We start from the raw sequence: 27,980 nt of genomic DNA on the forward strand, positions 1-27,980 counted from the left end.
TGCACTTGTGAAAATTAGTATTTAATCTCCATTCTTACAACCAATCACTGCATCACTCACCTTGACCAGCAGTATATAAAATAGGTTTAAATTTTCCATGTACGGTATCCTGAGTAGTGTATTTGCCATTCAAAAGCATACATTAAAACGTAATTCTTATTTACTTACACAAAAATATTCAGATTTTTACACAAGGTTTAAAACCCACTTTGCATAAAGGAAGATTCTGACTTTTAGACAGGAAACAAAATTCTGACCGTGTAACAATTGTTTAATGCAGTGATTAGTTTTGTGTTGTGCTGTCATGAACAGTGGCCCTGAGGGAGAGGGAAACCTGGAGTAGTCCAGAGTCAGAAAGCAGCTCTCAAGTTAGACTGGCACATAGGCTACGCAAAGAGGGTGGTGGGTACATGGAATGAGCTGCCAGAGGAAGTAGTTGGATACGTATAAAAATAGTGTGGCAGGTACATGAATAGGAAACGTTTAGAGAAATATGGGCCAACATGGGCAAACGGAACTAGCTTAGATGGGGCACCTTGGATGAGTCGGGCCAAAGAGCCTACTTTCTGCCTTCTGGCTCGGAGGAAATCTTGTTTTAAAGGAAGTCGAGAGAGCCTGACACTGCACGTACTTCTACCTGCCTCTGTACCCTCAGCAAATGGTGATAGACACAAGAGCGCTCCTTAACTTGACCACGCCGGACCCTGCCTGTCTCTACCCTGAAACGCGTGGTCCCCTGCCCAATCCCCACCCTAGTTTTCATCCTATGTCCTTGTTGGGCGTGTGGGCAGAGAACCTGCAGCAAGACATACAACTGCTATCACATGGGATCAACAGGAGTTGTAGTGGATCAGAGTCATGGGTGGATATTTAAACCGTAGTGACAGAAAGGAAGCCAGTGTCCAGGAGAAGTCATCTTTCAATTTCTGTGAACGGAGTTTGAACAAGAGTATTGTTGGGCTGTGTCCTCTGCGTTAAAGTCGAAAGAGTTTGGTAGAGTGAAGGTTTAATTAAGTTTTTTAATCTGGGGTCCCACAGTTTCAAAGTGACTCTTGTGTATCTGGGACCATGAGTCTGGTCTGTTTTGTGGGAGTGGGCATTTATTTGGCCTCTAACTGTGGTTGGGACATAAATCTCAGGTATTCCCTCAAGTCTTAGAGTCTCAAAAAAATCTGTTCCTTAAACCTGCTTTTGTCATTTCAGGGACTAGCTCAGCTGACAACTTATCCCTACACAGGAGACTTTAGAAAAAGGAGAAACCGATTCAACAAATCTCTTCATACAATAACATCTGAGAAACACCTGTTCTGGCTCAGATTAATGGGAAAACAATTTCACATTACAACGTTATTTAATATTTCACTTGCACGTTAGAAAATTCCTCTTTACATTATGGGGTAAAGTGTTCATTTATAAAAGTGGACATTAAAAAAAGCACAAGATAATCGTTTCACTGACATTCAGTCCATTTTTCATTAAATCTAACCTTGAGGAACAATGTAAATCCACACAGCAAAGTATTTTGACCATTTGAGCTTCTGAAGTTCTTTGTTGCTATTAATACACCAACTACAATTGATTCTGAAGAATCTGGTAAAATAACTGCAGGATTACATGATCAAACTGGACATAATCATTTCTGGTACTCAAGGCCCTTGATTTAATTATCCTCTCCCATTCTATGCCTGACGCAAAGGAAATGAGGTACAATCATCAAAGCTTCTGTGCCCTGCAAAACTCACCACTCATCCCAATCAGCAAAATCAGCTGGAACCAGGAATCTTCTGACTTTAATGACCTCAAAAAGGTCAAAATACCAGAGCCCTTTACATTATCCACTGGTTACACTGGAGTCAGTGCTATCAATGGGTACATTCAGACCAATCCTGCTCCCTCTGGGCTGTGATACTCCAGACTCAAGCTGATGAAATCATCTCATTCGCATTCACATGGATGTCTCCAGCTGTCTGAGAGCCCAACATTAATTCTCCCTGGTGTTGCAGCTTTCCACACAAGCCAGATTTAGATGGGCAATTCTTGCAGTGCACACCCCTGCCCCCAAGTCACTCTGCTCCTCTGTTCGCTCATCTCCCATTCCAGAGTCCCCTATTTCCATTCTTTCTCCACCTTGACTCTTTCTTCCTTATCCCTCCCTCCAGCTATACATTTCACTCCTCCTCTTCTCTCCTATCTGACATGCTTTTGCTTCCTTTTCTCCTTCAGCCATTGTCACTTACTCCTCCAATCATCCCCCTTTCACCCCCCCCCCCCCCCCCCTGTATCCACCTCTCACTAGCCAGGCATTGTCCTATCCCATCACTCTTTTCTAGCTTTCTCTCACATTCTATGTCTGAAGAAAGGTCCCAATCCAAAACATCCCCTGTCCATTCCTGCCACCTACACTGCCTGACCTGAGTCACTCCAACACATTTTCTCTCTACCATTGTATCTGTGACTGTACACTTTAACTGGAAACATTCACTTAAAGGGGGTAAGCAAACGGGGCTCGTGAACTTCACATGCAATAGCGTCCAGAACTCTCCTCTGGGCTGATATATATGCTGTGAAACAGTGCCAACATTAAGATGGGACATTACACCATAGAATGCCTTCCCTTTGCAAGTGGCTGTTTGGGGCCTTGTGCTACCATTGGCCGAGGAGCAGGAAGCACTCTATAAACAACTTGTTCATCTCACTATGGGAACCTGCCATGCCCAGCCGAGTGTTAGGTGAGTCATTGAAAGTGCCAGGGTTCCCAGTGGAGCAAGTGGGTGCAGGTCACCGCCCTCAGGGGTGGCCATAGCAAAGTTCTTCATCAATAGAGCCTTCTTTCTACTGGTGACAACACATACTGAAGGCTGGCAATCCGTCACCAGCACAGGGCCTGGCTGCTGTTATACTGCTCCATTTGCCGTTGATAAATGTACATCTGGACCCCACATCCTGCCCCCGATGGGTGATTGGCCCGGGACGAGGGCTCACGGGGCATTGACCGAAGGATGGCAGCACTTCAGGGGAACTAACAGATGGGAGGCAGCCACACGGGCAGATGGTACAGGAGGCTGGTGCTACAAACGGACGTTTACCTAACTAACTGCTGTCCACAGAGAACCACGAGGCTTCTGCACAGCTTCAACCAAGTATTAAATTGTTGCCGGTGAAGGGTTTTGTAATTAGTACAGCTGTTAATTTTCTAGATTTAAAATACAAAAATCCAAACACCGAGAGATCTGAGCCATGAACTAGCTGATCACCAATCTCCAGAAAGCTCTATCCCCTGTATGAGCCCCACCACCACCCATAGACCACTGGGGCATTCCCTTCTCTCAGCCTGTGAAGTACCCACCACCAATTTGAAGTATAATGCAGAAACAATGGGAGCTGACAGCAATAACAATATTGGCAAGATTCTTCCTCAGGCTCCAAACACCCACAGGAACACAGAGTGAGAGACAGCATCCCCACAGTCCGTCCCCCCCCCGTTCCCCCCCCCCCAAAACCTCCCTTCACCACAACCCAGAGCTGACAGTAACACATGAGTTGGACTGCCTCTGCCAGCAGCCCTGAGAGCCTCCCACCCTTGGGCGAAGGCAAGAGGTCCTTGGGCTGAGTGAACTGGTGACAGTGCACAATACGTCTGTACTGTCATGAGCAAAGCTTGTGAAATAGGGCTGAATACCCAGTGTCAGGCCTCCTGCAGCACAATTTTCCAGCCGGTAAAATGAATGGGTGCTATCTTGGGAATGGACAGCCCTGATACATTCCCTTTAGGATAACAGAAGATCAAGACAGACCGAGGAGGAAGGGAAGGACATTGGGCAGCTGCGAGAGTGACGAGTGCTGGTGCTATCTGTCAGTGTTGAGCATGCTCTCAGTTTGGGTACAATCTGTTCAGCAGCTTCCACACAAGACTTCTTGAAGCTCATCAGCAGCAGGATCATGTGCAATGAAACCCTCGAGAGTTCAAGGTAAAAGCCCCTCAATGTAACACTTCTCCGGCTCTGACATTGCTCATTGCCCTCCATTGCTCGGCTCCTGCCCAGAATCTTCAGTGAACGAGGGGTGCCCGTTATCAGAGAAACTATGCGCATGCTCAAGGAACAAATCCTTCAGGGTGCCTAGCTCCTTGGTGAGTAGTTTGATCTTTGCTTCCAGCCTTTCATTCTCCTCCTTCAGCTCGTCCACTCTCTGCTGCGTGTCGCGTGCCTTCTGTTTGCTCTTTAACCTGCTCTTCCTGACTGCCAGGTTGTTGCGGGCTCTCCGCTGCCGGTACTCGTCACTCTCCTTGTTGTGACCCCCGTTCTTCTTGCTCTGTTTGCTGGGCGCCATGGCCTTGTCACCCCCCGTGGGAGTGAGTGGGTTGACCGGTGGCACTTGGTGGGCACTGATGCCTCTGGCACCGGCGTTCTGGAGAGATGCTCCGCTCACTCCATTCTGACCAGCGCTCTCTTGAAGGAAAGTGGAAATGACAGACTGCGTGCTCATTTGTCTCAATGACCCCCTGATGGACTGGCTCCTCTTCTCAGCGATCCTTCCAAGATTGGGAGCGACGTGCCCCGATCTATAGATCCTCACAACCTGCAAAGACACGGCAATAAATCACCATAGCTGACAGAATTTGGCCAACCCAATGGGTAGTACAAGAACCAGCGACATTCATCTTGTACCTCGGCACCAACTCCATTTCCCTCAATTCTATTAATATCTAAGAACCATCCCTAAGCAATCAAGCCCCACTTCCCTCTTGTGCAGAGAATTTCAAACATTCACCATCCTCAAGGTGAAGACATTTCTTCTGACCCACCTGCCATTCCTTGCCCATTAGCCGGTTTACGTTGCGCACTACATCCTTCTCATAACACCACTAAGCTTTGTTTGTTCAGCATATTCTAATTAGTGGGGTCACCTGTAATATATCGAAGTCAATGATACTGGCTGAACAGCTGATCACTGCACTATTCTGTTATAGCTTCAAAGACATGATCTGTTGCTTATTTCTACTCTCCATTTTACATCCATTCCTAATCCTCAATGTAGGCCAGTATATTACTCCTCTCTCAAGTAGTCTAACTTGGTGTCATAATCTCATATGGCTCCTTATCAACTTTATAAAAGTTCATCCTTATTCATTCTGATAATTGCAACCTCAAGAGTTGATACCCAAGTGAACTTTTTTTTATAAATCCATAAATCTAATGATCCATAAATCTATAAATGCTCAAATCTATTTCTATTTTCAAACTGACAGTTACCACTTGACTCCATGTTCTAAAGAGATGCTGCCTGGCACGCTGAGTTACTCCAACGCTGTGTCTTTTGTAAACCAGCATCTGCAGTTTCTTATGTCTACCACTTCCTTCATAATGGATTCCAGAATTATCCTTCCGATTATGTCAGTCTAGCTGGTCCATATCCCCCAGTCCATTCCTAAATTGTGGGGTTAAAGCAATTGTTTTCCAGTCTGTGAACTGATTAGAAGTTCCACGAATTCTGCAGGATGACTGCCAGTGCATCAATTATCCCCAGAAACACACCCATGTAAACCCTGGCATGCAGGTCGTCAGGTTCCAGACATTTGTGTTTAAGAAGGAACTGCAGATGCTGGAAAATCGAAGGTACACAAAAACGCTGGAGAAACTCAGCAGGTGCAGCAGCATCTATGGAGCGAAGGAAATAGGCAACGTTTCGGGCTGAAACCATTTGGGGCAAGGGAGAAGATTGATATGCTTCTCATGGCCATTTTTTTTTTGCATCATTCTTAGCCATGGGTGAAGCACTGGATTGACAGAAGGATAGCCAATGTTGACCTCTTATTCAAGAAGGGCAGCTGGGACAAACCGAGTAACTACAGGGCACCAAGTCTAACATAAGTGATTGGGAAACTACTAGAAAAATTCTAAGGTAAAGGAATTATCTTCACTTGGAAAGGCAGGCATTGATCAGGGATGTTTAAGAAGGAACTGCAGATGCTGGAAAATCAAAGGTAGACAAAAATGCTGGAGAAACTCAGCAGGTGAGGCAGCATCTTTAGAGCGAAGGAAATAGGCAACATTTCGGGTCAAAACCCTTCTTCAGTTCCGAAACGTTGCCTATTTCCTTCGCTCCATAGATGCTGCTGCATCCGCTGAGTTTCTCCAGCAGGTTCCAGACATTTATTGGCTTCTAGTCCTATTCATTTCACCAGATTTTTCTGCTTTACTAATGCTATTTCAGCTTCATGTTCACACTGGACCTCCCATTTCCCTCTATTTCCGGGTGATATTTCGCACTGCCATTTTCTATTCTCCAGTGTAGATTTGCACTAACTTTTACTGTTTTTGTTTTCTTTTTATATATCTACATACGTTTTAATCTCCCGTGATTCTTGTTCAATTCCACTTGTACTGTTTCCCTTTCCTCATCAATGTCTCGACCTTCTGCCAAACTCTCAAACTTTCCCAATCCTTATGCTTGCTGCTCCATTTGGCAACACTGGAAGATTCTTCCTCTTCCCTAATGTCACTTTTCCCTTAGACAGATAGGTAAGGCCAGAATAACTCAGCTGGTCAGGCAGCATATCTGGAGAAAAAGGAATAGGTGACATTTCTCCAGAGATGCTGCCTGGCCCACTGAGTTACTCCAGCTTTTTGTACCTGTCTTTGGTTTAAACCAACATCTGCAGTTCCTCCCTATATCACTTTTACCTTCTCTTGTCACATTTCTGACAAACGTAGGCATCTCGAGGAAGTTTTGGGATTTCATTCAGTTAACAATGATGTCTGAACATTGTGGGTAGTTAACTGGAGGTTGCTGGGAGGGGCAGGGAAAAGACAGAGCATGATGCTGGCTCAGCAGGATTAGCCACTGATCAATCTTTCCCATGGTGAGGAAAATGGAATAATTACAAGGCAGGGGAACTCAGCTCATTTCATCAATCCCCAATAATTCTCAAAAGCAAACATTAACTACATTATAACTCAGCAGGACCCATTGTGTCAGGAACTCAGCCTGTTTACGAGAGGCACGAGGGCAAAACAGCACCGACAGAATTAGGCTGCTAATGATCTGGGTGTGCACAGATGGTTAATATTTAATGAAGCAATGATCATTTAGGTTTGAAAGCATTTATCGACTTAAATATTTATTTGACATAAAATGGACTTCAATAAGCATGTACAAGGTGAGGCAACTATCAAAGTGGTGTGACTCTACCAAAACAGAAGCCAAGCATGGAAAAAGGCCCTTGTCCATGCTGCCCAAGTGGGATACTAGGCTTGTCCCATTTGCCTGCATTTAGCCCATAGTCCTCTAAAGCCTTCCTATCTATAGATCTGTCCAAATATCTTTTGAAAGTTATAATTGTTATAATATTAGGTTATAATCTGTTACAATATAATAAAATACTGTTATAACCTAATATAATCTGTCAGCTCATTCCAGATATGGACTACCCTCTGAGTGAAAAGGTTGCTCCCTAGGTCCCTCTTAAATCTCTCCCATCTCACCATAAGCCCATGCTCAAAGTCCAGCTTTGACTTTAGAATCCATTGGGAAAAAGACTGAGCGTTCACTTTATCCATACCCCTCATGATCTTGTCGGCCTCAATAAAGTCACCCCTCAGCCTCTTACTCTCCAAAGAAAAAAATCCCAGTCTATTCAACCTCCACCTATAAGTCAAGCCCGCAAGACCAGGTAACATCCTGGTGAATCTCTTCTGTACCCTTTCCAGTTTAATAGCATCCATCCTATAGCTGTCCATCAACTTCCCTTATGTTTTTGTTTTGCCAATTACCTACACTGGGGAAATTTATAGTGACCAATTAAGCAATCAGCTCATTATCAGGATGAGGAAGGCAACTAGAACACTGAGGGGAAGCCCTCGAGGTCAAAGGGAGAATGTACAAACACCACAAAGACATCATTGGAGATCAGGATTGAACTTGTGTTGCTGGAGCTGTGAGACAACAGTGCCAACTACAAGCAGCCTCTGTGTTTAAAGCAGCCTTACTTCACAAATCACTGCCAACAAATCTGGGATACACGATAAACATTTGCTCTTGCAAAATCTGTGAAAAAAGTAACAATCTACATTTCTTGATGCATGTGCAGATGATAATGTTCTGCGTCAGGGAAAAACGTAATATGAACTTTCTACAACCTCAACCTCCTTTTACCCTCCCTGTGAGATACCTGAAGTGTCGCACTCTGCTGCACAGCTGAAACTGAAAGCTACCCAGCTCGATTATATGCGCCAGTCCCTGGTCAATGAAGCTTGGAAAATCAAAGCTTTTCTTAATCATATACTGTAAAATTTGCAGTGCAGCCTGTTGCAATTCAGATGTTCAGTTCCCCTTAATGAACCTAGAGCATTGGTGACAGGCACTGGCAGAGAGGGTTACTGTTCAGACATGGGTGATTACCACTGGTCTAATGAAGGGAGAGTGCCGACTTTGAGCACCGACACTACCTCAGGAGCTCTCCTCACACTGTTTCTCAATACTCAAGAATGAATAACTTCTATAAATCAAAACATATACATCCAAACCACAGTCACAGCAAGATCGCAGTTTCGATAGTCAGGTCTGGGCATGAAAAGGCTTAATCCTGTTGGTTGGGAATTTTCAAAAACAGCCTAACAACCCAGAACAATGTTGTCTCTGCAATTAGTTTTTGTTCCTCATTCCCCTGTCAATGCTCTTTACGCCCCGCCTCGAGAGAAACCCTTGCCACATCTAGGTTCTCCACTCTCACAGGCAGGCACCTTCACTTCACTCATCCCCTCCCTCGCTCTTCCCTGGGGTTCAGGTCAACAACCCCTCTCCATCATTCCTCACCCAGGGGTTGGGTAGTGGGGGAGAGTGTTTGCTGTCCCCCACCTCCACATTGCTTGCTGGGTGCTCCATCTCTGTCCATTATTTCCCCCCCCCCCCCCCCCCCTGCCAAGGAGCAGTTCTATTTCCCCCGCTAATTATTCACCATCATTGAGAACCCGTCTTCACCTTCCCACTACTGGGTGGGATCTGTCTCCCTCAAACACAATGCTTTACTCCTCATTGTGGTCTGGCAATGGTCCTTCCCCATAAACTTCAGACATTACTAGTGACCACGCCAACAGTACCCAGGTGAAGGGCCCCACGATAATGAATGTTTTTGATCAGACGATTACTCAAGTTGCTTTTCATCATGTACAGTGCCCTCCATAATGTTTGGGACAAACACCCATCATTTATTTATTCGCAGATGTACTGCACAATTTGAGATTTGTAATAGCAAAAATCACACGTGGTTTTAAGTGCACATTGTCAGATTTCATTAAAGGGTATTTTTATACATTTTGGTTTCACCATGTAGAAATGACAGCTGTGTTTATACATAGTCCCCCCCATTTCAGGGCACCATCATGTTTGGGACACATGGCGTCACAGGTGTTTGTAATTGCTCAGCTGTGTTTAATTGCCTCCTTAATACAGGTATAAGAGAGGTCTCAGCACCTCGTCTTTCCTCCAGTCTTTCCATCACCTTTGGAAACTTTTATTGCTGTTTATCAACATGAGGACCAAAGTTGTGCCAATGAAAGTCAAAGCCATTATGCGACTGAGAAACAAGAATAAAACTGTTAGAGACATCAGCCAAACCTTAGGCTTACCAAAATCAAACTGTTTAGAACATCATTAAGAAGAGAGTGCTGGTGAGCTTACTAATCATAAAGGGACTGGCAGTCCAAGGAAGACCTTCACAGCTGATGACAGAAGAATTATTTCTATAATAAAGAAAAATCCGCAAACACCTGTTCGACAGATCAGAAACACTCTTCAGGAGTCAGGTGTGGATTTGTCAATGACCACTGTCTGCAGAAGACTTCATGAACAGAAATACAGAGGCTACACTGCAAGATGCAAACCACTGGTTAGCTGCAAAAATAGGATGGCCAGGTTACAGTTCGCCAAGAAGTACTTAAAAGAGCAACCACAGTACTGGAAATAGGTCTTGTGGACAGATGACGAAGATTAACTTATATCAGATGGATGGCAAGAGCAAAGTATGGAGGAGAGAAGAAACTGCCCAAGATCCAAAGCATACCACCTCATCTGTGAAACATGGTGGTGAGAGTGTTATGGCCTGGGCATGTATGGCTGCTGAAGATACTGGCTCACTTATCTTCATTTATGAAACAACTGCTGATGGTAGTAGCATAATGAATTCTGAAGTGTATAGACACATCCTATCTGCTCAAGTTCAAACAAGTGGCTCAAAACTCAATGGCCGGTGGTTCATTCTACAGCAAGACAATGATCCCAAACATACTTCTAAGCAACAAAGGAGTTTTTCAAAGCTAAAAAATGGTAAATTGTTGAGTGGCCAAGTCAATCACCTGATCTGAACCCAATTGAGCATGCCATTTATAATCTGAAGAGAAATCTGGGGACTAGCCCCCAAAACAAGCATGTTAAAGATGGCTGTAATACAGGCCTGGCAAAGCATCACCAGAGAAGACACCCAGCAACTGGCGATGTCCATGAATTGTAGACTTCAAGCAGTCATTGCATGCAATGGATATGCAACCAAATACTAACAGCCCTGTCCCACGGTACGAGTTCATTCCAAGAGCTCTCCCGAGTTTAAAAAAATTCAAACTCGTGGTAAGCACGGAGAATGAACGTAGCGGGTACGTCGGAGCTCGGGGATGTCTCTTAGCGCTAACGGCAGGTACTCGGGAAGACTCGCTAACGACAGGTAAGCACGGGAAGACTCATGAAGGTTTTTCAACATGATGAAAAATGTCCACGAGAGCCCAGAGTACCGACGAGTGGCCATTACCGTAAATCTCCGAGTTCGAATCAGGGCAAACTTGGGAGAACTCTTGGAATGAACTCGTACCGTGTGACAGGGCTTTTAGCATGACTACTTTCATTTACATGACTTTGTGGTGCCCTGAAATGGTGGGGCTATGTATAAACACTGCTGTAATTTCCACATGGTGAAACCAAAATGTATAAAAAATACCCTTTAATAAAATCTGACAATGTGCACTTTAACCACATGTGATTTTTTTCTATTACAAATCCCAAATTGTGGAGTACAAAGAAATAAATGAAGGGTCTTTGACCCAAACATTATGGAGGGCACTGTACTTTAGGCTGATCGCAGTGCCTTTACACATTAACACCTGTATGAAGGAGACACCATCTGTGCTGTGTCAAGCCTGTTGTTTTCTGCATTATAGAAGCTTTGTTCTGTCATTCCCATTAAGCTCAGAGTCTCCTCCTCCAGCCTTTGCCATTCCATGATGATAATTAAAGACTCATCTTGGTTGTTCCCAGAAGCTCCCCTCCTTCAGGCTTCAGTTCCTCCACTAGTCTGCATGCCACAAGCTTTCTATTAGCCCACTTGGCAGCCCCTCACTCACTGCTTTCCTCTTGCTTCACCATGGGTTTTGACTGTCTACCTGGGTTTCTCGTCAACAAAGTACAGAGCCCTGAAAGCAGGACATTGTTACAACGACACTCAGCACCAATCCAATACAATTACCACCCCTGATCCCCAATGCTCATCTGTCGCCTGTCCTTCAGTTCCCAAGCCACCAGCTCTGGAGTTAATGCTCAAACCTCTTCTACAAGACGTTACTGAAAACTAGTCTCTGTCCACATTGTTAGTCACTTGCCCCAACAAATTCCTAATTGGTTATTTCAATGTTTCATTGGATGATGTTCCATTGAAGCTCCTTCTATCATTTCACAAGGTTAACACGTTGTCTAAATTCAAACTGTGGTTGTCAGAGGCATTCTTCAATTCCACCTCTTCTAACTCTACCCGAGGGGATCATAAGTACAAGACTTTATAAGGTGGCAGCATCAACTGCAGAGCAGCAGGCCCTGTGTGCATCTACCAGTGCTGGAGGAGCTCACTGCTGTCAGCACATACATTAGCACAGCCCTACTGCTCAGTATCACCAGGGATCTGTCTCTTTGGAAAAGGAATGGGAAATGGTTGGAAAGATGTCAGAAAAAAAAGCTCACAATCAGTGTTTGAAAAATTGTCTGAGCTGGACAACTGTTCTCTCGGGCTGTGCCGGCAGTACTCTTCTGTTGGAAAGGAGCCAAAGATGCTGCTTCATGCCAAGACCTGCAAACCTAGTGACTGCAGAGCAGATGGGAGCGTGTTCTGGGAATCTGGAGCATGTATCTCATGGACATCTTAATCTTATACTTAATCAAACTCCCAGGCATGACCCTGAGAAATCGCAGTACTGACAACACAACATTCTTTCTTGTTAAGATCTCATTACTAGCTTGCGATTTGTAACTTAAAAACTGCAGCTACAGGGAGATCAGAAACTGGGTATTCTGCAACAAATGATTGACGTCCACACACTCCACATGCTTTGCACTATCTACAAGTTCCCAGTCAGAAGCGTGAAGGAATACTCTCTACTTGCCTCAAAGCTCCATTGGTGTTTGAGGGAAAAAAATCTTCAAATTTCCAAGATGGATTCACCTTGATAGTTGGAATCTGCAACACATTTCACTAAGTACTCTCACAACAGTCAAGCAGCATCTAGACCGACAAGGCATAGAAGGCTATGGACCAAGGGTTGTTGTGGGGGATTGATGTAGATAAGTATTTGATCATTGACATGGCCTGGTGGGCCAAAGGGTCTGTTTCTTTCTGCATGTCCTAGAATGATGGATGTTGCAATTATGGGTGCAGGATGGTAACCGGCATCAAATGCAACGTAATCCTCATCGTGTGTGAGAGCAGGAGGCAGCATCCCATTTACCCCTATCATATTTCTGTGAAGGTACTCAGGGACATTTTGCTATGAAAAAATCATCCTAGGCTGTTAGTGTTATATGTAACGTGGTGACTCTGAACAGCGCAAAGCTGTGGTAATACATCACTTGTAAAGGTCAAGACCTTTATCCTCACACTGCAGTTAGAGCAACATTGATCACCAGAGCTACATTATCAAATGAACAGATGGGAAACAACAAGATACTGATAGGATAAGAGATGTCAAATGTCCTGATCAAGACAGTACCCATTTCCAACAACTAGGTCTCCAAAGCCTCCCAATGCTACACTGACCATGCACAGTTTTAAAATAACCTCAAGTCAATTTGGATTATGGACTGTGGCTGACACATTGGTCACTAGAAAACTGATCTTCAGTTTAGATTTTCTTTAAACTCTCACCATTTCCTTGAGAATTATGTAGAGGGCAGGAGAAAAGTGTAAATTGACTGCAAGAAGCAATTTAGCAAATAACTTAAAGATGTATTGAAGTATCTCTGCTGGGCATATTACAGATAATTATTTGAATGTTTGACTGCATTTTCAAAATTTTTCATTCACTCGAATCATTTAGGCTGGCCTGAAATCGGACAATTAAGCCTTCACAAGCCCATCAACTCACCTCCCCTCAAGCGCAAGAGAATGCAGCTCAGACCCTATCCACCAGTATAGCACAAACCACTGTCCTCCTCCCATTGCCTCTCAGGTACAATGTATAACAAGTGGCTACCACACAAAATGTACTCTGGGTGGGGGATATCAATGTTAATCAACATTGCCTGGATTAGCAGGTATTAGATAGAGGGATCAGTTGGACAGACTTGGATTGTTTCCCCTGGAATGTTGGAGGTTGTGGGGACACCAGAGAGAAGTATATACAATTATGAGAGGCTGAGATAGGGTAGACAGTCAGAATTTTTTTTCTCATGATGGAAATATCAAATACTACAGGGCATTGCTTAAAAGTGTCAGAGGTAAAGTTTAAACGAGATGTGCGGTGCTTTTTTTTTACACAGCGAGTGTCCGGAGCACGTTGCCAGGTTGGTGGTTGAGGCATATACAATAGTGACATTTGGGAAATGTTTGGATAGGCATATGGATAACCAGGGAAAGGGGGGGGGGGCTGTGGATTATGTGCCAGTAGATAAGAGATAACCTTGGCGCCATGTTCAGCACAGACATTTTGGGATGAAGGGCCTGTTCTTGTGCTATTTTATATATCCACCCTCAACTACAACTCAAAAGCACATATACACAGTTATAGCAAAGTCCAACTTAAGCTTGTATTTGCTGACTGGCAGATCAGCCACCAGTCTAAACTTTCATTTATTTCAATCACTGGCACCATCTACAAACTGCATAGCATTTTAATTTGCCTGGACTACTACAAGCCACCATGAAGGAAGACATGGGAAGAGTAGCATGGAAACACCATACATTGTCAGTTTCCCTCCTCGCCCTACACCATCCATACTGGGACATGCATCACATTCTTTATCACTAAATCCTGGAACTCCATTGTTGGAACAACCTCACAAGCTTGTCCGTAATGGCTCAAAGTGGCACTATCACCTGCAAGGGATTAGAGATAGGTAAAACTTGGAAGGGACACCATGTGTATACATTTTGCCTTCTTCCTGTGCCAAGTGTGCAGTCTAAATATGGCTGTTATCTAGGGATCCTCCCACAAACTTGAAGCTGCATCTAAACTTCCAAGTATGCGATGGATGACTAACAACTTAATAATCATAATCATACTTAATTAGCCCAGTATGTTTTGCAACATGCGAGGAATTGTCTTCCTTAAACCCTCATAGACCCATTTTCCTGAGGGCTCCTTAATCACATACAAGATCAAAGTTGCCGCACTGTCCAAAAAAATGACAGCATCTTTATTCATATGGTGGATTCGAAAATGAGCCGGCAATTAGCAAGGCTCATTTTAGTGGTGGAAGGACTCATAAAGTGGTGGAAGAATCAGAAACGATCAGACAAGCACCCTCACAAGAAATCCTCCACCATTGCAAATACAGTTGTAAAAAGGCAAGTTGAAAACTTATCAAATGGTACAAGTTTTCAGAATTTTAAAACCTTTCAACATTACCAATGTAAGTCATAAAACAAACTTTCTTACTCCTTCAATTTGTCTGACATGACTAATACACTGTGAAATGAAGTTTTCCACTTAAATTTACCCTTTAATCTCCAGTCACATTCAAAGTGAGGATTTACAAAAACGTTCTGCTAAAATGAAGTACCAAAGCTTAAGTTTTACACAAGTCATCTCGCCTCAAAAGTGCTGAAGAGTTGCAGAATTTGACCTGAAGGCAAATCGTATCGTGGAAGTCACTGAACTTCCTTGGGAACCAAGAAACAGAATTGATATTACGATACCCGCAAAAATGGCAACTCACTCGTGATTGTATCTTGCAGAATAAACAATTCAGTATTCTGCACTCTCTGCATTAATATGATGAACCATATTGTTTAGATACAGTTATACAAGAAACAGATTTAATGTTTCAGGTCGATGATCTTTCATCAGACTGGGAAAGTGTGAAACCAAGCAAGCATGTTTTAAGTTTCAGGGAATGGCAAGGGTTGGAGAGAACAAAAAGATGGAGACCAAGAGAATATAGATGATGCAAACACATTGGTGCTTTCTGAAAAAAGGATTATGAAGGCTTGTTCATCACGGCTGATGCCTGGATAGCATGTTAAGAGAGGAAGATGAATAAGGACAGAGATGAGGGAAAAAATGGTGAAACTGAGATGCAGAACACGAGAGGTGATGGAAGTCTAACTGTCACCATTATTAAAATGTAGTTTTAATATGAGAATTATTTCATGGAAATACTCAGAAGGTCAGGGAACATCTATGTATAGAAAAAGCTGGGTAAATATACAATGCCCTCCATGATGCTTGGGACAAATACCCATCATTTATTTATTTGCCTCTGTACTCTACAATTTGAGATTTGTAATGGAAAAAAAAAATCATATGTGGTTAAAATGCACATTGTCAGATTTTATTAAAGGCCATTTTTATGAATTTTGGTTTCACCATGTAGAAAGTACAGCTGTGTTTACACATAGTCCCCCCCCCCCCCCCCCCCCATCATGTTTGGCACACATGGCTTCACAGGCATTTGTAATTGCTCAGGTGTGTTTAATTGCCTCCTTAATGCAGGTATAAGAGAGCTCTCAGCACCTAGTCGTTCCTCCAGTCTTTCCATCACCTTTGGAAAATTGTATTACTGTTTATCTTCATTGACGATACAACTGCTGATGGTCGTAGCATAATGAATTCTGAAGTGTGTAGACACATCCTATCTGCTCAAGTTCAAAAAAATGCCTCAAAACTCATTGGCCAGCGGTTCATTCTACAGCAAGACAATGATCCCAAACATACTGCTAAAGCAACAAAGGAGTTTTTCAAAGCTAATAAATGGTCAATTCTTGAGTGGCCAAGTCAATCACCTGATCTGAACCCAATTGAGCATGCCATTTATATGCTGAAGAGAAAACTGAAGGGGACTAGTCCCCAAAACAAGAATAAGTTAAAGATGGCTGCAATACAGACCTGGCAGAGCATCACCAGAGAAGACACCCAGCAACTGGTGATGTCCATGAATCGCAGACTTCAAGCAGTCATTGCATGCAAAGGTTATGCAACAAAATACTAAACATGACTACTTTCATTTACATGACATTGCCGTGTCCCAAACATTACGGTGCCTTGAAATGGGGGGACTATGTATAAACACTGCTGTAATTTCTACATGGTGAAATCAAAATGTATAAAAATGGCCTTTATTAAAATCTGACAATGTGCACTTTAACCACATGTGATTTTTTTTCTATTACATGTGGTTAAAGTGATCACAATGTTCTCCAAGTATGTAATGAGCAGAACTGGCCATAAAACTCCAGCTTTGGTGTAATCGATGTTTCATAAAAGTTTAACATAACACCCTACTTTTTCTCCCTCCACAAATCCAAGGATCACATATGCTTTACTGACCAATTTATCAACACGTCCTGCCACTCTGAAAGATTTATGCACATAAACACCCAGATCCTTCTGTTCCTGCACACCGTTTACAACTGTGTATCTAGCCTCACCTCGTTCCTTCTGGCAAAACGCATCACTTCACACTTGGGATTAAAATTCCATCAGCCAATGGTCTGCCAAATGATTCAGCCTATACCCTCCTGCTGTTGCTCTCCTTTTCGTTGTTACCACGCCTCAAAGCTTCAGATCACTTTCAAATTTTACCTATATACTCATCTTCAAGCCACTCATGTATCATTAAAAAAAGCAGTGACCCCAATATTGATTCCTGGAGACGTCACTGCCTGCTATCTCCCAATCCGAACGATTTGACTCGCTGCTTTACACTTTTGAGTCAAGATTTTATCCACACTGCTACTGAACTCTTAACTTAATGGGCCTCAGTTTTGCTATACAGTCTTTTATTGTAAAATGTTACCTGATAATCCAAAAGCACAGTGTTGCTTTTGCCTGAATAATTGCAAACACTTTTAAAATATTTGCTGAATTCTGGCTTTTCAGGAAAGCTCTATATTTATTGATTTTCACAAATTATTAGGTTATTTCAGTGGATTGTTATACCTTGACCGAGTTTGCAATGTCCTTTTCTAAAGAACACAAGTAGAATCAGACTGGATAGGGTGAGTTTGTTTTCCTTGGAGCAGTGTGCTGACTGAGATATACAAGATTCTGAGAAGCAAAAATGGGGTTGCGAGCAACAAACAATAAACTGGTGGCTCTAAGGTTACTAATAATAACTGACAGCACTGATGTTGTTCTAAATTTAACTAAACCAAATTTAAATTCACAACTGCTTTGATGAGATTTGACCTGTCTCCAGGCAATCACCAGACTTTGCATGATCAGACTAACAACATAGTCACAATGCTAACGTATATATATATATATATATATATAAATAAATATATCCTTAACAAATATGTACTAGACAGAACAACAATATTCATAATATGCCTTAGGTACAAAAGTTTCCTCAAGGTCTCAAACAGGAGACAACAACATGATCTTGTCAACAGAAGGAGTTCAAGGAGAAAACAACAAAAGGAGCTCAAGAAGATGTACTGAAGGAGCTGTGGAATGCAAAGTTTGGGGAGAGAGCAGTGCTACAGCAGGTGGCTTAGTAGCAACGATAGATGCATAGTATAGAAACACAAGAGGATGAAGACAGATGTTGTAGGTGCAAGAGAGGATATGGACACAGCATTATATAGGTAACCCATGGACGGAGCTAAAGGGTAGAACACAAGAAGATGACAGGCAGAAAATTCACTGGTCCCTAGGATGGCCCCAAGACCTGGTGCACGGTAACAGGCCTAACTCGCCCCTGCCAACCAAGATGCTCCATCTAGACTAGTCCCACCTTCCCATGGCTAGCCTATATCATTCTAAACCATGTATTAATTGGTAAAAAATCTGAAAGATACCATCTCAGACATTCAGGCAATCGGAAAACCTAGCAGGGAAGATCACACAGTACACAGGATTCTCATTGGAGCTGACAAAGCCCCCCCCAGGGTCATTAGTAGGTGGGGAAGGTGATTTGTGAGGTTCTACTCATTGTGGCAAGCCATGCTTTGAACAGAGTAATATTTGTGGATACACAGACTGCCATAACACATAATGGAGCCATTCTTTCCATGGTGCCTGTGCCAATTCTTTGAAGCAGCTCACAAATTACTCCTTCGTCCCTTCTCTTTCACCAATTGCTTTAAGAATTAATTTAATGTCCTTTTAAAGGTTACTATTATGTTTCTCCCACTCATTTCAGCAGAACATTCCAGATCATGACAATGGTTCTCAAGTGATCTTTTGGTTCTTTTGCCATTCACCCAAGTCTCTCCCTTACAAACTGTACCGTTTAGTTTATTAATTATCTCGCTTTATTGCTCCTATTCCAATTAATCAGCAGGTGATAGGAGCCACAAGGAGAGAAGACCACGCTGTACAAATTAGGAGGTATTTACTTCACAGGCACATTCAGTGATGAAGAACACAGGGGAATTTCACTGTACCTCGGTACACCCGACAATAATAAACCAATACCAATTCAGCTCAATACAGGACAAATATTTCAAGGTTGCAAACAGTTTGTTCAATGGAGCTGGGCAGAGGTGTGAAATTCTTGGGGCATAGTTTATGACAGACAAGAATGGCTAGTTCAAGGCTGTCTCGTGTTCTAGTGCAATGAACGAAGATTGATATTAGTTTATTATTGTTACATATACCGAGATACCTGTACAGTGAAAAACTTTGCGTGCTTTCCAGCCCATTCATGCTCTACAAGGGTACAATTAAAACATACATGAGTACAATAGGTAATGCAAAAATATAGCAGAAACAGAGTGCAGCTAATAGTGTGCAGATGCTGGTTTAAACCGAAGATAGACACAAAAAGCTGGAGTAACAAAAAACAGGTGTTACAGCTACAGGTTAAAAAAATAAATGCCAGGGCCACAATGAGGTCATAAACAAGTGACAGCGAGTGGTTACGGCACTCAAGAGAAATAACAAAGTGACAAGTAAGGAAGAAGGCTGGCTAAAGTGGGTCTCGATGGGAATTCCTGCAATGATGCTGGAGAAAGGCTAAAACACAGCTGGAGATGCTTTAGTATCATGCAGAAGTTTACAACATTTGCCCCAAGAGTGGCATTTGGAGATTTTTTTTTAGCCCTTTGGAACTGAAACGGATATAGAAAATAAAACTAGCTACATCAAATGCACTTCCGTAATCTGTAATTTCAAATCAATCCCAGTACAGTTTATCAATGTTATCACCTTTGCTACCAATTTCCTCCCCTCAGACTCATATGGGACTGACACTTCTCTCTATTTTCTATATCTCTGTCTCCATCCTGGAGACAAACAATCTACAAGTATCTATTAACAACCCACTGATTCTCAGTTACCTTGACTACACAACCAGCCTTCTCTCAGTTTCTCCATCTAATTTGTTTTCAAGGTGAGGTTTTCAGATATTGGACTTCCGAAATGCCCTCCTCCTTCAGAAGACATGACTGCCACTCAGCTGTAGTTGATTGAACCCTCACTCATACTTACTCCATTTCCTGGATCTCTGCTCTCACCCCACCATTGGGGTCAAGGAAAGAGCGTTCACGTCGCGGCCCTGTTTCAACCAATCTTTCCACCACCACGCACAAGATGCACAAGAAGTGCAAGACAGACACCATTGTGCAGATGCCGAGAAGTGTGTTCAGCTCTGGCTGAACAACTTCTAATCTTGTGTGTGGACTCGATAAGAAGAAGAAGACCCCACCATTTTCAGAACAGAAGGGAGAGAGTTCCCTTGGTCCTCACCATTCACCCCACTAACCTCCACATCCAGCAGAACCCTAACACAAGTTATATCTTCCTAACCCCCCCCCCCAGATTTCCACAGGGACCACTCTCTCCATGACTCCCCTGGTCTGTTCATCTCTCCCCATCCCCAGCAATAATGGGAGCACAACAATTGTCCCTGCAATTCTTCCCTTACCACCATCCAGTGACCCATCGGGGTGAGGCAATGTTTGCCGAGTACCACCTTCAACCATGTCAATTGCATTTGGTGCTCCCTCTGTGGACTGCTCTACATTGGTGTAACCAATCACAGACCAGGCAACGGTTTTGCAGAATACCTGCGCTTTGTCCACAATGGCCATGTTGAGCTTCCGATTGAAAATCATTTTAACCCCCTCTTCCCATTCTCACACTGACCTGTCTGTTCTCAGCCTTTTCCACTGCCACAGTGAGGCCAAGCACTACAAAAACCTCGTATTTCATATGGATAGCCTCTAACAAAGACCAATGAATATTTCTAGTTTTAGGTGGCCAAATCCAGTGTTTTATTCCTACTCTGACATAGATACATACAGACATATCCACCCCTTCCTCTGTTCACGTTTTCCATTCCCCCTCCCCAATTACCTAGATAAATCACCCTCCCTCACCTGGTTCCACCCATTATCCTTCCTTATCTGATTCCTTATCACCTTCTAGCCTCTATATCTACCCTTCTTCTCCTCTCCACACATCTCCACACATCTGATCCCAACTATCACCCAACAGCCTCGATCTCGTGAATGTTATTCCATAACTAGAAAAGTAATCAAACCTCAGTACCCTTCTGAATATTTTTGTTTAAAGATCAGAGTATTTATGTTCTGCAAAGCGATCTTGTAAGTGAATGAAATGTGTCACGACTGACTCCATCTGCCCATCATCACCAACCTCATCTGGTTCAAACGACCAACGCTGCTCTAACCTCCCCTTGTCATCTCTCTGTACTGACTATCATCATACCTTTTCACTGTCTTGATGCAGGACCTCAAGCCAAACATCAATTATTCTTTTGCTACCACAGATGCTGCTTCGCCCATTGACTTCCTCCAGAAGTGTGTTTTCCGCTCCAGATTTCAGTATCTGTAGTTTATTTTGTCCTTGCGCTAATAGACCTGGACCTACCAGTAATTTAAGCATAAAATATAAATAAATTCTAATGCCTTTTTAAAATAATAAGTCAAATAAACTCAAAATTGTGACACACTTCATTCGGTAATAACGTCTCTTTACAGAATGTAAACACAGTGATCAGGAGACCAGTTTGATTACATTTCTAATTATGGAATAACATTGCATAGTTTAAGCCTCACCCTTATAACATCACTCTGATAAACACAGCACTCCCTCCATGCTGCACTTAAGATTTTATGAGCTTAAGTTCTGAGGTGGGGACTGAACCCAGGACCTACTGTTCCAGAGACAAAAGTACCATAAACAAACAATCATACTGACCTCAAAGGGTGGAGTGCTGCTGGCTCAACCTGAGTCACCTGCAAAAGAGGCATGAACCAAAGTGTGACATAGCTGGTGGTGTACTGGCAAATTAAGCTCAGGGCAAAGACGAAGAGACGTTGTTTCTGTGTTAGCAGCCTATCCCCCATAAGCACACTAATCACTTCCTCCACAGGTATCCAGGAAGGAATGATGCAATCTTCTGCAATTATTTCCATCAGCATGCATTAAGTATTACAGGCCTACTCAGTTCCCAAATAAATCCAAACAGCAATACCTAGCACTCACACAGGCAGCCCATTACCAATAGACTACCGAACTAACTTCTGTAACAGTTAAAAAAAAAAGACTGTGGTAACATCACTCTCAAGAGTCTGGCATCTCCAAAACATCTGAGAGTCGATATATAGTTCAGGTTAGCACTCTATCCGAATGACAGCATATCTTAAAGCACAGCTCTCCCTCAGCACTACATTGCAAGTTTACCATGGGTTAGTAATACAAGTGAAAAATCAAAAACTGTTGGTACTGTACATCTAAAATAAAATAGAAAAAGCTGTAAACATTCAACAGGCAGATTGCGTTTACAGAAAGAAGTTAACCTGAAATTGGGGAAAGAGCAAGGGAGATTCACCAGGATCAAAATAAAGACTTTCTGGAGGAACCCAGTGGTCAGGCAGTATCTATGGAGGGAAATGGCAGTTGATATTTTGGGTCAAAGGTCTGCATTGGACTGGTGCAGGGTCTTGACCTGAATCGTCGACTATCCCTCTGCCACCAAAGATGCTGTCTGACTCAGTTAGTTCCTCAAGCAGTTTGTTTTTTGCTCATATTTTCAGAACCTGTAGATTCTTGTGTTTCCAAGAGTCAAGTGTTTTATTGTCATATGTCCCAGATAGGACAATGAAATTCTTGCTTGCTGCAGCACAACAGAATATGTACACAGCACTTTACAAAGCAAAGGTGTCCAAAATAAAGGGTATATGTTTATGGAAAGTGGTAATGAGTTTAGAGGGGAATCTGAAAAGCGATTATTTACCCAAAGCTAAGGTGGACACAAAATGCTGGATTAACTCAGCAGGTCAGGCAGCATCTCCGGAGAGAAGGAACTGGCGAGGTCGAGACTCTTCTTCAGTCGAGACTCTTCTTCAGACAGAAGATATAGCCTGTGTGTTTGGTGGAGGCAAGCACTCTCACAACACTTAGGGAGTATCTGGAATAGCATTTCACCAAGGCCATGAACTAAGTACTGATAAATGGTTTTAGTATGGATGAGTATTTAATGGTTAATGAACATGTTTGGCTGAAGGGGGAAGTTTCTGCGCTGTGTGACTTTAGGAAATATTAATTCTTATTTCTCTTTCCACATATTTGTCGGGCTTGCTGAGACTTTCTGGCATTTTCTTTTTTAAATTTTAACTATCCAAATCTCTATAGTGGAGCTGAACACTATGATTTCCTGGCTCAATGATGAGAGCACTTCAAATGTTGATTACTACGGAGATACAAGGAACTGCTGATGCTGGTTACAAAAAACAGACATGTGCTGGAGTAACTCAGTCGGTAAGGAGAACATCTCTGGAGAACATGGGTAGGAGACATTTTGGATCGCGACCCTTCTTCAGACATGTCAAAACTATCATGCTTTGTCTGTACTTCTGAGATGATGCACTGTCCTTTGTTTTAAATGGTCAATACTAGTGAATATTTGTACAAAATAATTCTGCTACTCCGGCTCAAGCGACAAAGAAAATATGCGGGAGGACCATGCAATTAAAATGACAAATGGTATGCTGGGTCCATGGCCTTTCAGGTAACAATTCTTCAGGTACAATGCAGGTACTGTTTATTCTTGGCTTTTTACCTGGGAAAGGATTTCCTTGGCTGGGAGACACTGCAACATAGATTTTCATGACCAATTGACAATAGTCAATAGGTGCAGGAGGTGGCCATTCGGTCCTTCAAGCCAGCACCGCCATTCAATGTGATCATGGCTGATCATCCCCAATCAGTACCCCGTTCCTGCCTTCTCGCCTGACTCCGCTATCTTTAAGAGCCCTATCTAGCTCTCTCTAGAAAGCATCCAGAGAACCTGCCTCCACCGCCCTCTGAGGCAGAGAATTCCACAGACTTACAACTCTCTGTGAGAAAAAGTGTTTCCTCGTCTCCGTTCTAAATGGCTTATGCCTTATTCTTAAACTGTGCCCCCTGGTTCTGGACTCCCCCAACATCGGGAACATGTTTCCTGCCTCTAGCATGTCCAAATCCTTAACAATTTTATATGTTTCAATAAGATTCCCTCTCATCCTTATAAACGCCAGAGTGTACAAGCCCAGCTGCTCCATTCTCTCAGCATATGACAGTCCCGCCATCCCAGGAATTAACCTTGTAAACCTACGCTGCACTCCCTCAATAGCAAGAATGTCCTTCCTCAAATTAGGGGACCAAAATTGCACACAATACTCCAGGTGTGGCCTCACTAGGGCTCTGTACAACTCCTGGAATTACTGGAATGAGGGATGTCTTAGGGGGAGCAAAGAGAAAGCCTGGTTTCTTGTTGCTAGAATTTAGAATAATGCATAAAAGTAATCCAAGGAGGCAAATGCTGGAGATTGTTTCATTTGGTGGAGATAACCAAGGATAACATGGGAACACAATGACTTGGATGGTTATTGTTTGCAGACAGCACAAAAAGTTGTGGATAGTGAATAATGCTATCAAAGGATACAGCAGGATATAGATTAGTTACAGATGGAGCAAAGAATAGGCGATTTGATTTAATCTGAGCACGTCTGAGGTGTTGCACTTTGGGAGGGGGTCAAAGTATGCAATTAATTTCAGGACTCGCAGCCGCATTGATGTACAGAGGGATCTTGGGGACCAATTCCATAATCCCTGAATCAACACAAATCGAGAGTGGTAAAGAAAGTGTATGGTATGCTTGCCTTCACTGGTTGGAACATTGTGTAAAAGAGTCAGAAAGTGATGTTGCAGCCTGGGTTCAGCGGCATTTGGTGTACTGTGTGCGGTTCTGGTTGCCCCATTAAAGAAGAATAAGGAGGCTTTGGACAGGGTGAAGAAGAGGTTTAGTGGGACCAATATATTATTACACTGAATTCTATAGAACTTGCCATTCGGTCCAAATAGTTCATGTCATCGTTTCTGTTTTCTATAAACCTCCTCCATCCTTACTCCATCTCATCTCAAACAAATTTTAAAAGTCCTGGAAAACATACAGACTGGGCCACTGGTGGGGATAGATCATATACCTGATGTTTAATAATATTACCACTAGCAATATACCTTTAACCTTTTTCAGCTTGAAGCGGAAAATTTCCCTGGTGGCGCTCCATTTGAAGCTCTGTACCATGTTTCATATCATCTTATAAATTGACTAAATATATGGATTTAATCAAATTATAGAGAATAAGATACGTGGCACTCCAATAGCTATAGTCCAAGCCTGATCCATTAAGTCAAAAGCAAAAATATCATAACAAGCACATGCAATACATTTTTTCATAACATAGAATAGTTAAGAGTAGTCAGACAAAATGCTCAGCAACTGTCACTGAAGGAATTAAAGAGGCATTAATAGTTTGATCAAAGATACGTTTTAACAATTTTTTCCGAAAGGAAAGGTTGAGAGACAGAGTGAAGAAGAGAATTCCAAAACTTAGGGCCTTGGCAGCAAAAGGCACAGCCACCAATGGGGGAGTCAAAAAGGGAGACAGAGAGGCAGGAATTGTTGAAGCACTGCTCTCACAGAGTTAGAGTTTATTGTCACTGTTGCTTTGTTTAAATCATGAGGAGAAGGTAGACACCGGTCATTGATAGGGGACGATCAGCCATGATCACAATGAATGGCGGTGCTGGCTCGAAGGGCCGAATGGCCTCCTCCTGCACCTACTTTCTATGTTTCTATGAAACACATTCCCAACAGCACTGTGGGAACACTGTTACTACCTGAGCTGTGACATTTCAAGATGGCAGCTTATCCAGTTCTTCAATGGCTAAGAATGCTGGCTGTGCTAGTGATACCCATATCGAGGAGTACGAATAAACAAAAAATAGTTGGAAGAGAAGGCACAATGGAAGAGAAGAAATGCTAAGGAGCCAATGAAGCATTTGAGTGGTATAGGCTGTGAAAACAACACATTCCCAGTAGGAATACAAGAAGTGCAGGAAAGTACTTGAAAAGGAAATTAGGAGGGCAAAAATAGGTCATGAAATACTATTGGTAGATAAGATTAAGGTGATTGTAAATGTATTCTATAAATATATTATAAGGAAAAGGAAAACAATGGGCCCTCTTAGGGACTAGAGGAGCAATCTGTACTTGGAGCTTTAGGATTTGGTTGGCCCAAGGATGTCCCATGTGAAATTTTCTCTTCTGTATACACCAAAAATATTGTGATAGGAGAGTTCAGAGCAAGGGATGAGATGGGCATGTTAGCATTAGAAACAAGGGCTAGTCTTGGGGTGCAAAAGGCAGAAAAACTACCTAGATCTAAGTGAGATGTTTCCCAGGCTGCCGTAGGAGGCAAGGAAGAAGATTGATATGCTTCTCATGGCCATTCTTTACATCATTCTTAGCCATGTGAAGCACTGGATTGACAGAAGGATAGCCAATTTTGACCTCTTATTCAAGAAGGGCAGCTGGGACAAACCGAGTAACTACAGGGCACCAAGTCTAACATCACTGATTGGGAAACTACTAGAAAAATTCTAAGGTAAAGGAATTATCTTCACTTGGAAAGGCAGGCATTGATCAGGGATGTTTAAGAAGGAACTGCAGATGCTGGAAAATCAAAGGCAGACAAAAATTCTGGAGAAACTCAGCAGGTGAGGTAGCATCTATAGAGCGACGGAAATAGGCAACATTTCAGGCCAAAACCCTTCTTCAGTCCCAAAATGTTGCCTATTTCCTTTGCTCCATAGATGCTGCCTCACCCACTGAGTTTCTCCAGCATTTTTGTCTACCATTGATCAAGAATAGTCAGCTGGGAAAATAGTCAGTTCAGGAAAATCTTGCCTTCCAAATCTGATTGAATTTTTTGACGTAACTAAGTGCAGCATTGAGAGGGAGAGTATGATAGTGTCCACATGGAATTCATTAAGGCCTTTGACAAGATTCCATATGGCAGACTGGGTCCAGAAAGTTACAGCCTGTGAGATACAGCGTAGGCTGTCAAATTGGATTGGTAATGGCGGAGGACCTTGTGTGTGACTTGCATGTGAACATACAAGGTGTGATAAGTAAATATGCAGTGAATTGAACTGAAAATTGGTGGTGACACAAGAAACTGCATATGCTGAAATCGTGAGCAAAACAGAGTGCCGGAGGAACCGAGCTGATCATTTGGAGTCGAGACACTTCTTCAGTATGTCTGAAAAAGGCTCTCAACCTGAATTGCTTGTTTATTTCCCTCCACAGATGTTGCCTTCTCTATTGAGTTCCACCAACACTTTGAAAATTGGTGGTGTTGTAGATCGCAATAAACACTGTTTAAGGGAGCAGCATGATTTAGACTAGATGGGCAGTGTGATAACAAATGGAATTTAATTCTGAGAAATGAGAGGATGCATTTTGGGAAGAAACACAAGGGTGTTTCTTCCCAAAATGCATCCTCTCATTTCTCAGGATTAAAATCGATTTGATATTGCTCTGCCCATCTAGTGAGTGGCAATGCCGGAGGGAATGTTGATGAATAGAAGGATCTTAGAGTGCATGTATATTGGTACCTGAAAATGGCAACAATAAGGGGGCTGCGTGTTGTAGGTGTTGGAGTGCAGAGGCAGTTGGACAAATGCTTTGGTCTAGCCCCTGACCCAGAGTTATTCCCAACTCTTCCCGACGAGTTTCATCAGATGAACCGGGCCACTGAGATCAGTGTAGGCCCGCGTCTCCTATCCCTCTCACACTCCCTCCCTCCCTCTCTTCCTTCCTTCCTTCCTTCATTCCCAAGAGACTGGGCCTGAGCCCCACGTACAAACTTCACCACCGATTCCCACCGGCGCTCCTTAACAGGCCACTTAGCAGAAGCCTGCAGCAAGCCCAATCACCGCGCTCTCCCCGGAAAACCCGGCCCAGTCTACGGGTTCAAACGCCGCTCTCAACCCGGGCCTCTCTGGAACCCTGTCGCCGAGCTCTCCCCCGGGCCTTTCTCCCGCCTACCTGCCACTAGGCCTCGGCTTCTCTCGGACTTTATTTTTGTTTTTTGACCTCAGCATTGCATCGACGGATTGAAAGCCCACAAGCACCGCCTCATTAGCCCAGTTGACTAATTAGCAGTCCGTATTTGGAGTATGATGTAATCGTACTGGTGATTGTCAACTGAA

General features: G+C 43.0%; 1 protein-coding gene across 2 annotated transcripts; it reads right to left on the minus strand.

The window, feature by feature from the left end:
- Positions 1-27,960, minus strand: cebpg (CCAAT enhancer binding protein gamma). 2 transcript variants are annotated; one of them, XM_033035927.1, is made up of 3 exons: positions 27,817-27,960; positions 21,639-21,676; positions 1-4,578 (listed from the first exon to the last, which is right to left on the minus strand). In XM_033035927.1, the coding sequence occupies exon 3, from the start codon at positions 4,483-4,485 to the stop codon at positions 4,012-4,014; it is 474 nt and encodes a 157-aa protein (XP_032891818.1). In that variant the 5' UTR covers positions 4,486-4,578; positions 21,639-21,676; positions 27,817-27,960; the 3' UTR covers positions 1-4,011. The 2 variants fall into 2 exon arrangements, with proteins under 2 accessions (XP_032891818.1, XP_032891817.1); XM_033035926.1 differs by lacking the exon at positions 21,639-21,676 and having other exon boundaries at positions 27,817-27,959.
- Between the last annotated feature and the right edge of the window lie 20 nt (positions 27,961-27,980).

This window comes from Amblyraja radiata, chromosome 17 (assembly GCF_010909765.2).
Source record: "Amblyraja radiata isolate CabotCenter1 chromosome 17, sAmbRad1.1.pri, whole genome shotgun sequence".
Taxonomy (NCBI): Eukaryota; Metazoa; Chordata; class Chondrichthyes; order Rajiformes; family Rajidae; genus Amblyraja; species Amblyraja radiata.